Here is an 11,052-nt window from a genome sequence, read left to right on the forward strand (position 1 = left end):
ACATCGAGGGGTTCTCCCAGTGTGGTCCTCGACCAGCGGTAGCAGCAGCAGCTGGGAATCGGAGCTAGAACTCCCCGGGTCCCTCTGCAGATCCGAATCAGGAATGGTTTTTACAGGCCTTCCAGGTGATTCTGACGGAGGCTCGAGTTGGGGAACCGCTGCCACAGGCTGCAAGCTGGAAGCATTTGGGAAGCTTTTCGGAGAGACGAGCCCAGGCCTTTAACAGCCGGTGAAGTCAGAATCGAGGGAAGGAATCAGAGCATCCGTGTGACGCATGTGCAGCCAAGGTTAAGGATGCTGAACCACAAGGGTCTTACTTGTGGCCACTTGGCCCAATTTCTACCTGAAACAATGAAAGATTTGAGAGTGGTCCAGCAGAATTGAGTGAAAAGGCTTCTAGGCTTTGGGGTCAGGTGGAATATGGGTTTCCATCTTTGCTCCGCCACTTATTAAAGTGGCCCTGAGCTAGTTAACTGCCTCAAGTCACCATGATGACTGAATTCTAGAATGTGTAAAAGCTCTGCCGGGCCTAGCACACAGCGGGCACTCAGCAAGCGGTGTGTCGAGGTGAGCCCTGGTGTGTCTGCCGAGGACGCTGCAGCCCAAGAACACCCAGGGCTGCGCTACGCCGACGGGTCCTTTGTAACTGCCCAGCCGGGAACAAGGATGGCTGGTAAAAGACCCAAAGACGAAGAAGCAGAAGTGAAAGAAAAACTATTTATTAAAAACGAGACACAACAAAACAAAACGTAGGCTCTGGGAACAGACGGTCAGTCCATGCGGGCCTTCAGTGTCCTGGTGGTGATTTTGTCCTTCTCACTGCAGGGGGAGAAAGTCACAAAACATCTACACCATTCTAGAATGCAGGACAAGGCTGTGCTGCCAACTCTCAGTGTAACTGTTCTGCTCGCGTTAACTTAACAGCTTGTCTGCTCAGCCCGGGATGAGGAAGGGGAGAAAGGCGGAACGGGGACACTAGTGAAGGATCCCCCCAGCCAGACCCACCAAGAGTCCAGGTGATTCGGGGCTTGACGGTGCAGCCCTCCAGAGAAGGGTGGGAGCCCCGAGGCCCAGAGAACAAGTCACAGGAAGGGGGTGTGTTGTGTTTCATCCCAAGGAACATAAAGGACCCGAGTGGTAAATTCTCTGTATCAGCCCCAGTCTGTTTTTCATGATTAACTAAGCAAGTTCTCCTGTGACCAAAGGGTCCAAATGCTTATTTTGGGATGTACCCAAGGAAAGCTGTTGGGAGGACATCTACTTCATCCAATCAGGTTCCTGGTGACAGCTCCAGACAAGTAAGGGGGAGTGGGGGGTGGCAGGTAGGGACCGGCTGGGCTTGGAAATCTGCTCCCAGAGCTCAAACGTCACCCAGGAGCAGAAGCTGGGGGAGGAGGGGGTTGCCTCGAGTTTCGATCAATCCGCGATAGCTTTGCTGTGGCTCATCCCCACACAGGTCCCTGAGATTTTGGGGTTAATGAAGAAAAACGTCCACTGTGAGCAAGCGGGGGGCGGGGGGAGACTCGGGGTCACAGAGCCTCACCCGACCGAAGCCAGGGGAACCAGCATGGACTTCCGCTCTCCCAAGCCCACCACAAGTGCCTTTCCTCCCTCACACCTGCTCTGGGGGATGGGAAGAGGAGGTGTTTGGCCGGGAGGGGAAAGGCAGGTGTCTGCGAAGCTTCTCGACTTTTCCCAACTCACACTCACATGATGTGGACAATGACGCCCATGCCTGACACCGCGTCCCGATCCACAGCATTCAGCATGGCTTGTGAGATGGTTTCAAACAGGTGTTCTGGATCCTGCCGACCGAGCAGAAGCCTCAGACCAGAGCCTTGGACCCTAACTTGGTTTGACCCCTTCACTCTCTTTTTTCTAGGCTCAAGGTCCCCAACTCTGGCTATGCCCGTGCCTGAAGTGAGGGATGGTCCCCTGGATGTGGGAAGCCCCCTCAGCACCTCAAAAGGAAGCAGGGTATGTAAGGGAAAGTGAAGGAGAGTTTAAGCCCTGAACTTCCTCCAGTAACCAGCAGTGACCTTGGGCAGGTGACATGTCCCTTTACTAAGCTCGATCCCTCTCCTGTAAAATGAGGCGAATCCCTGTGTGGCTTCCCGCGCTTTATGAGCGGTCTATGGGCTCTCCTGGGTGTCGCACAGCTACATGAAAAATCGACCCGTCCGACTGCGAACCCACCCCCCCCCCAAAACCTGTTCCTCCTGCATCCTCCGCCTTACTTGGCTTAGCTAGAAAACTCTCGACCTCCCTCACTTCTGTCTGAGGTGACCCCAAAGCCTCTCGATTCTAGCTGCCGCACGCTCCCCCCACTCCCCGGCCCAGCTCTCTCTGCTCAGGCCTCACTCAGCGCCCCCTGCAGGTGACCACAGTAGCCCATGGCATCTACCCCGCGGGCTCTGGATGCTGACGGCCTCTGACATCAGGTACTAGGGCAAAGTTCGAGCTCCTTGGCGCGGCATTCAAGGCCTCAGAAGTCTCAGCCCCCTCCTGCTCTCCACGATCATCTCACCCCACACTCGGCCCCCACTCCAGCAACCGCGGCAAGCTCTCTCGTCACTGAACACACCGGGCCCCTCTGGGACGTGGCACAGGCTGTTTCTTCTGCCAGCCAGGCCCTCCCGTTGCCCTGCTTCCGACAAACGGCATTTTAACACGCACTCGGTGTCCGTCGCACTTGTCAGAGTGCAGTAAGCCCGTGAGGACAGACGGCCTGGTTCCCCAGGCCCAGCAGAGCGGTGGCCCCCATGTCAGACACCATCCCCGCCCTCAGTGTTCTCCTCACGCTGCCGCTCCTGGGGGGCCACCTCATTGTCCCCACCTTCCAGCTACGGCCATGGAGGCACAAGAAGGTACAAATGACTGACCTGAGAACATAACTACGTGACCGTGGATCCGGGTTTCCGACCCAGCAAGCCGCCTCTAACCCCGCCCCGGTACAGGGTCTGTGCAACACGGATGCGACGAGCCCGTGAAGCCACGGTGGGGACTCTCGCTGCTGAGCAAGTATCTGCCTGGGGTCTCCCGACAGGAGGCGTGCTCCCCGGAGCCGGCCCGCGCCAGGGCCCGGCGGATGGGGCTTCTGGACACCCTCCCACGGCCAGCAGCTGCGGCTCCCTCTCCTCCCCGGCTCCTCACCCTCGTCACACGCCACATCACCACGCTTCCCTGCTGGCCGAGGGCGCACACCTCAGAGCCCAGCCCCCCTCCGGGCCCCGGACTCACCATGTTGGGCTCCCAGAGGGACTCGCACATGCCGTACATTTGTTCGGAGCAGGTGCCACTGACCACAAAGTCGTCGGTCACCATGGGGCAGCCGATGAGGTCCAGAGAGCAAATGAAGGGCTTAAAGGTCTTCGGGTCCAGCCCGGCGATGACGGGCTCTGTGTAGTAGGGGCCGAACCTGCGCAGGCCAGGAGCAGAAGGAACCACACTCGAGAACGGCCCCTCAGACAAGGCCTGGCTCAGACCCGGGGAGCACAGACGGCGGCGCCTGTCTGGGATGACCCACTGCCCCAAGGCCAGCCTTGTTCTAAACCCTACGCCCGACATGAGGCTTGACCTCAACGAGCCCAAGATTAAACGTCCCATGCTCTACTGACCGAGCCAGCCAGGCCCCCCGCCACACAGTCAGCTTTGAGTCACCCCCACCTCCTGGCATCTGACAAAGCTCGATGACGACTTCTTTCCCGGACACTTGCCTTTCTATCCTTCCCTGACCCTCTCTTCCGCTTCCTTGTTTGGGGCATTCTGATTTCTTCTAACCTTCCCTATCCTAACGAAAGTCTAGTATACATCCATCTATACCGCCACTTCTGAAAGTAGCTTTGAAGCAACTTGTAAGAAAAACACGAAAAATAAAACGAAACCATTAAAACAGAATATAAGACACTCAGACCGAACGCAGTTTTGTTCTGAGTCTCCGAGCAAGCAAGGCAAAGAAGGATACTCAGCTGGGCTACTTTCACTGTCTGCCTACAGGAAATAGGAGATTTTCCAACCTGTTCTAGACCCTGAGCTTTGAGAAGAACTAATGTCAAGAATATCTATATATAAAATACTAAAAAACTAATGACCACTGTTCTTAATACAAACAATAAGTAAGATGTGGGGCGCCTGGGTGGCTCAGTTGGTTAAGCATCTGCTTTCGACTCAGGTCATGATCCCGGGGTCCTGGGACCAAGTCCTGCATCAGGCTCCCTGATCAGCAGGGAGCCTGCTTTTCCTTCTCCCTCTGCTGCTCCCCCCTACTTGTGTGTGCACTCTCTCTCTCTCTCTCACTCACTCCCAAATAAAAAAATATATATATTTTTTTAAGATTTTGTTTATTTGACAGAACAAGAGAGCACAAGCAGGGGGAGCAGCAGCCAGAGGGAGAGGGGAAAACAGGCTCCCCACTGAGCAGGGACACCGGGATCACGACCCAAGCTGAACGCAGACACTTCACTATCTGAGCCACCAGGGCACCCCCCAAAAATAAAATCTTAAAAAAAAAAGAAAGAAAGAAACAGTAAGTATGATGTCTTGTCTTTACTTATCCATGTCTTATATCAGCTCTCAGGAATATCTAAGAGTAGGAACTTAAATTATAGCTCTGTAAAAAATTATTCTAAAAAAAACCTAGTTAATTCTAAGGTGAAGGGAGGGGTTGAGATAGTGTGCTTTGATCCTGTGTTTCTTTTTTTTTTATTTTTTTAAGATTTTATTTATTTATTTGACACACAGAGAGAGACAGCCAGCGAGAGGGGGAACACAAGCAGGGGGAGTGGGAGAGGAAGAAGCAGGCTCCCAGAGGAGGAGCCTGATATGGGGCTCGATCCCAGGACCCTGGGATCACGCCTGAGCCAAAGGCAGATGCTTAACGACTGAGCCACCCAGGCGCCCCTGATCCTGTGTTTCTTGAACAGATCCTTGGGTACCAACTTCTATAAAAAATTTAAAATCTTGTATTTTCTGGATGCCTGGGTGGCTCAATCGGTTAAGCGTCTGCCTTCTCAGGTCATCATCTTGCAGTCCCAGGATCAAGTCCAGCATCGGGCTCCCTGCTCAGTGGGGAGTCTGCTTCTCCCTCTGCCCTTCACCCTGCTTGTGTTCCCTCTCACTTGCTCTCTAAGAAATAAATAAAATCTAAAAAAAAAAAAAAAAAAAACTTGTGTTTTCTTCTCAATAACTGGGAATAACATAAGAATATTCTAGATTATCTGGGTAACAACCTTAAAACTAAATACAACAACACAGTTCAGGGTCTGCATTTGTATTTCCAGTCACACCGATGCCAAGGTCCTACCAAAGGTTGTAACTTCCACGGGCAGTGTTTCACAAAGAGAGGTACCTGGGTGGATTCTCTGGGATTCATGAGAAGTTTTTTCTTTTAAAAAGGCTCTGTACAGGGGCGCCTGGGTGGCTCAGTCAGTTAAGCGTCTGCCTTCAGCTCAAGTCATGATCCCAGGGTCCTGGGATTAAGCCCCATGTTGGGTTCCCTGCTTCTCGCTCTTCCTCTGTCCCTTCCCCGCTCGTGTTCTCTCTCTCTCTCTCAAATAATAAATAAATAAAATCTTTTAAAAAAAGAAAAAGGCTCTGTACATTACTCAAGTTTGCAAATCACAGCATTAGCCTACCCTGCTGGGAAATCACTGACTTCACTCGGGCTTGGAGAGAAAGCCCCCGGCTAGCTAAGAACCTAGAATTTTCCAGGTCAGCCTCGATGTTCTGTATTTTTCTTATCAAGAAACACAGTGGGGTGGTGGCTCAGTCAGTAGAGCACGCCACTCTGTTTGTTTGTTTTTTAAGTTTAAAGTAACCTCTGCATCCGACTTGTGAGCTCAAGCCTCATGCTGGGTGTAGAGTTTACTTAAAACAAAAACAAAAACAAAAACATGAGCCATTACACATATACCTAAATGTGAGTTAATTTTTACAAGCGTGTAAGACGTTTTCCCCCTCTAGAAATCAGTTTAAAAAATAATTTAAGGGGCGCCTGGGTGGCTCAGTCGTTAAGCATCTGCCTTTGGCTCAGGGCGTGATCCCGGCGTTCTGGGATCGAGCCCCACATCAGGCTCCTCCGCTAGGAGCCTGCTTCTTCCTCTCCCACTCCCCCTGCTTGTGTTCCCTCTCTCACTGTGTCTCTCTCTGTCCAATAAATAAATAAAATCTTAAAAAAAAAATCATTTAAGCCTTCCTCAATTCGGGATTCTGATAAACATGGTTACCACACATGGCAGACAATCGCATCTGAGGATATCAACATACACCTAGAAAAAGGCAACCCTTTTATGGTTTTTAGATGGTGAGACTAAAAAGGCCACAGGATTGCTCCAGGTATGGCAACGGCAAAGACTTAGTCTTGAAAGCTCAAGGGTACTTCTGTAACTTTTTCACAAAGTTTGATTATTTCAAAATAAAAAGTTTAAAAAGAAAAAAAAAAGGAAGAAAAGAACTGCACTTGTCTTTCTGCCACCCAGGTTAGCCCAGAGCTGAGGGGAAAAGTCCCCGTGGGGCTCTCCTTCGATCCCAGCTTCTACACCGGATTCTGCAGCGAGGCCTCTGCTTTCCTCACCGTGAAGTCTTCAAAGAAAACTGACAGAAATTCACACACCCAATTCCTAGATCCCAAGAATCTAGTGCCGACAGAATGAGCTCTGGAGTACGGGCGGCTCCTGGCTGGGAGACTCCAGGGCGCTCTCTGGAGGCGTTAATTCTGCGGCCTGGAAGCAAGTCTGCCTGCTATTTGCGTTCTCTGCCCTCTTCTGCAGTAACTCTTTCTTTCCTATTTGGCTGTCGGGCCCACAGAAAACAGACCCAAAAAGTAAGGTTCTCACCCTGCAAATAAGCAATGGGAGGAGGAGGAATCTTCCCGGGCATCCCTCCATACTATATACCTGCCTGGCCAAAAGGTTTCTGCAGCCCCAAGTCCCAGGCGGCGCTGCCACTCACCGTCTCTCATACAAGAGGTTGGCCACCATGCTCATGAGGGTGCAGGGCTTGACCTGCCGGCCCTCCTTCAGCTCATACAGGTTCAGCCGGAACTTGAGGCGCTGGGCACTGCAATAGGAGAAGAAAAGTGAGGTAGGAAGTCACTACTGAATGTCCCCTGGTGTCCCCCCTGCAAAGGTCAGGGGCATGGAGGGAGACGCACAATCCCCACCCCTGCCAAGACTCCTGTCTTCCCCTCCCAGTGATCTTCTCACGGAAGTCCAGCCTCACGTCCGCATTTCAGACTCGTCCACCACTTACCACCTGTAAGCACGCCACTCTGCTAACACTGCTTTTCCCGTACTTTTTTTGAGATGAGAAAAGGGGAACTAAGAAGTGGATTTGGGGGGCACCTGGGTGGTGCAGTCGTTAAGCGTCTGCCTTCAGCTCAGGGCGTGATCCTGGTGCTCTGGGATCGAGCCCCACATCAGGCTCCTCTGCTGGGAGCCTGCTTCTTCCTCTCCCACTCCCCCGCCTGTGTTCCCTCTCTCGCTGGCTGTCTCTCTCCCTGTCAAATAAATAAATAAAATCTTAAAAAAAAAAAAAAGTAGTGGATTTTGCCTCTGTCTTGAGGAACAATTTATATACCATAAAACACGCAGCTCCTTTACACTCCTCGAAAGAGTCCACCGGCAGACACAGTGACGGGGGCTGACAGCAGAGAGAGCAATGGGGAAAAAAAAAAAAAGAAGAAAAAGAAAAAGAAAAAAAAGAAAAGAAAGAGCAAAGGACTGCGAGAGCTGACCTAAGCCTTCATCCTCCCATTGAATTTTTCCGTCCATAAGATGGGGACACAACAAAATCACCGGGCGGTGAGACAATGTATGGGGGGGATGACCAGGTGCTCGGAAACCTACAAAGTCTTCTGTGCGTTATGAAGCAGCAGCTGCTGTACTAATGGCCTGGAAGGTGCCTGAGCAGAAAGGCCACACGTCCTCCAGCGCCACAACTCAGAGCCCAGGACAGGCCCCTGCGGGGACAGACCCATGCCGGAGCTGCCAGAAGCACAGCTGCACAGCCGTGAGTCAAAGGACACAGAACAAAGCCTCAGATGCAACCTGAGCTTCCTCTTACGGGGGAGGAAACTGAGGCCTAGCAAAATTAGCCATTACTGCCCCCAAACATACAAACTTGGTGAGAAAGCCTCCTGAAGAAAAGGCAATGGTGTGAGGGGACTGGCCATGGCTGGGGAGAGGAAGGCTGGTGGGGGCCTTTACAGGGACAGGAACTCAAAACTGTCACCTTGATTTCACCAGGATGTGGCTGGGTTAGGTCTAGGAAGAATTTCCAAGTCATGTGTTCTCAAGACTGAGGGAGCTTCAAGGGAAATGAGAAAGAAAATTCTCTGACAAGCTTTCACCCACATCAGTGAACTATTCTCTTCATCTTCTAAGAACTAACTCCAGGAACTGCCATTCGTTGGGCCACCAGCTTCCTGCAGGACCTGCCACCTATGACCACATCTTCCCTCTTAAAATCCTATCCTGATTCTTTCCCTCCGGCTTCTCCTTGTCCCCCCACCGCTAAATATACAGTTCGGCTCTCGGACAGCAGCTAATTTTTCTCCTCTACCTACTTCGTCTCTCTGAAATCTGTTCCCATAGGTTTAAAAGATCAGTGCCTCGCCAGCCCTGAGATATATAATCTCAAGATCCCAACTGCTTGAAAGATGTTTCTACTTGGCTTGCCTCTTCCCTTCAAAATTACTGTCAAAATCAGCCATCACCTTCCCCCTAAAACTAGTCCTCCCAATTTCTGTATTTCAGTCAACATGCTCAAAACAGAAATCATCTTTAAAACATTTCGGGATTACCTACATGCCACCTACTGATCTAGATACTAGTAACAGATAAAAAAGACACAGACTTACCGTCAACGAATGATTCTAAATTTAGTCTCACAATATCCAAGCAGCCACTAAGGCTGGTCAGCAACAACTCTCAGAAATGCCTTCCTTTCCTTTCCCACCAATACCACCCATCAGGACAATAACCTCATACCTGGAGCAACACAATAGTGACCTATTTCATCTCCCAGATTCCCCCTCCTCTCAAATCACAGAGCCTTTGTCCACTAGATGACAGATCTAGCAGCTAATACGCACCAGCTCATCATGGGTTAGTTGTCTTTCTGTTTAGCCTTTCCCAACTAAAACTGGAGTTATTAGGGACTGAGCTCAGGCCTAAGAGAGACCGGCATTGGGATCCTGGATGACATTCATTAGCTTGCATCTTGGGCAAGAAACTCTAAGACTCTCAGTTTCTTCATCTGCAAAATGGGACAGAAACCTGGTAATGTAGTTAAGAGGATTAAATAACTCCACGTAGGTAAGGTGTTCTGCGCAGAGTCTAGCACTGAGTAAATGCTGGTGTAAGTTGGTTAGGATACAATTCTGTAGGGCTTACAGTGTCCGGCCAAGTCTCCGATTCACTGGTGCTGTTTGGTAGACGACCGATAACCTGGGCCACTCAAGACGCCAGGCAAGGCGAGCCCAAGAAAAGGCCTGCGTGTGAGCGGGGACCCCCGACACTTACACAGTCTGGACATCGGTGGCGAGCCCGGCCAGGCCTATGTACAGCCGATCGCCCATGGGAAAGATCTTCTGGAAGTCGGTGGTCACCATCTGGGCCTGGATCCCGAAGCGCCTGTCGGCAGCGATGGCCACACAGTTCTTCCCCTTCATGGCCATGACGGCCCCTCCGTTATAGGACATTATCGACTGCGGTAGACAGAGCGGAGGGGCTCAGCGCCCGGGGCCAAATGCGGCCAGAGCCCCCGGCGCGGCCCCTGATCCCGAGGCTCCTGGTCGCACCGTCCTCCACGCTGGAGGCGCCCGGACGCCCCAAATTCCAGCTCTGACATTAGCGCCGTGCAGCTGCGGGGAGCCGCCTTCAGCCGCTTGGTCCTCACGGTGGTCATTTTCCCTTCAAACTTCAAACGACCACCAGGCCCTCTCCGCCTCCCAAACCTCCCATGCCACCCTCTCCGTTCCTCCATCCCTACTCCGCGTCCCTCCTCCTTGCTCCCCATCTCACCATGACTGCGGTGTTGTGAGACCTCCAACCACCACAATGGCAAGCAACCCGCTACAGCACTCACTGCGCAGCCACTCTTGCTGCCTTCTCTGTATGCGCCGAAAGGCCAACCCTTCCGGGACATTTTGATTTCTATTGGCTGTACCCATCTGTCAGTCATCAGTACCGGAGTTTGGTTGAGAAGCCAAAACCGGGGATGGGAAAGCGGAAAGTGAAAAGTCACTGTGAGTGCGGAAGGGCCTGGCGCCGCGGTGCACGCTGGGATCGCGGCGGACCCGGGGACCAGACGCCAAATCCCGGGGCCGAGACCTGTGTGCACGTGGGCTGGTGAAACCCGAGATAGGGGCCGCGGACCCAGCTGAAGCGCTGTGGTGTTGCTTATCAGCTTGTGCGTCGGGCATAGTACTCATGGTAGCTTGTTTCACTTATTCACTCCAGAAATCCACACATCTCTTCTGTGCCAGGGACTGTACTAGGCTCTGGACATTCACTGGCCTAGAACGGTGCCTGGAATTTAGGAGGTGCGCCTTCAGTACATATTTAATGTTTCGAGGGGGAGGAGCAGGGGGAGGGCGTCGGGGGTGTACTGCGGGGCTCCAGGGGTTCAGCTGCAAAGGGGAGGTTTGGAGACCCAAGGTTGTTATGCTTTTTGGGACTCTCAGCAGGTCGACTTCGTGTATCCCCAAGACCCAGGCCACCCTAAAAAAGGACATTTCGGGTTTCCCCATCTTATCTTTCTCTAAGAAAGATCCAGAGGAAGCCGGCGACGACCCCTCCCAGAACCAATGGAGGAGAGACGTGAAGGTTCCCCTCCTCCCCTCCCTCGATCGGGACCCTTCCCTTTCTCCCCGGGGTCTGACTTCTTTTGCCTGATTGCAGAGTTTTCGTAGTATTCCTGCGCCTTCGTAGACTCGCTCCCATTGACTCCGCTCGCGGCCACGCTGGCAGTTGTCGCAGTCTCTGTGGCGCAATCGGTTAGCGCGTTCGGCTGTTAACCGAAAGGTTGGTGGTTCGAGCCCACCCAGGGACG

General features: G+C 52.4%; 1 protein-coding gene and 1 non-coding gene across 3 annotated transcripts; one reads left to right on the forward strand and one right to left on the reverse strand.

The window, feature by feature from the left end:
• Nucleotides 1-703: 703 nt before the first annotated feature.
• On the reverse strand, nt 704-10,163 carry PSMB3 (proteasome 20S subunit beta 3). Of its 2 annotated transcripts, none has more exons than XM_045788829.1 (6): nt 10,023-10,163; nt 9,522-9,706; nt 6,949-7,056; nt 3,241-3,418; nt 1,711-1,805; nt 704-819 (listed from the first exon to the last, which is right to left on the reverse strand). In XM_045788829.1, exons 1-6 carry the CDS (start codon nt 10,023-10,025, stop codon nt 771-773), a joined length of 618 nt encoding a protein of 205 aa, XP_045644785.1. In that variant the 5' UTR covers nt 10,026-10,163; the 3' UTR covers nt 704-770. The 2 variants fall into 2 exon arrangements, with proteins under 2 accessions (XP_045644785.1, XP_087710580.1); XM_087854454.1 differs by having other exon boundaries at nt 1,705-1,805.
• Nucleotides 10,164-10,978: 815 nt separating this feature from the next.
• On the forward strand, nt 10,979-11,052 carry TRNAN-GUU (transfer RNA asparagine (anticodon GUU)). Its single transcript has one exon. It is a non-coding gene; the product is annotated as a tRNA-Asn (tRNA).

This window comes from Ursus americanus, chromosome 23 (genome assembly GCF_024610735.1).
Source record: "Ursus americanus isolate L20-20 chromosome 23, mUrsAme1.1.p, whole genome shotgun sequence".
Taxonomy (NCBI): Eukaryota; Metazoa; Chordata; class Mammalia; order Carnivora; family Ursidae; genus Ursus; species Ursus americanus.

What these genes read in the sequence shown, in the direction of transcription:
- PSMB3 (XM_045788829.1), bottom strand. An exon ending in CCCTCTGGGAGCCCAACATG is followed by an intron (nt 1,806 to 3,240) that starts GTGAGTCCGGGG and finishes CTCGGTCGGCAG; the next exon opens with GATCCAGAACACCTGTTTGA. An exon ending in GGCGTCATTGTCCACATCAT is followed by an intron (nt 820 to 1,710) that starts GTGAGTGTGAGT and finishes CTCCCCCTGCAG; the next exon opens with TGAGAAGGACAAAATCACCA.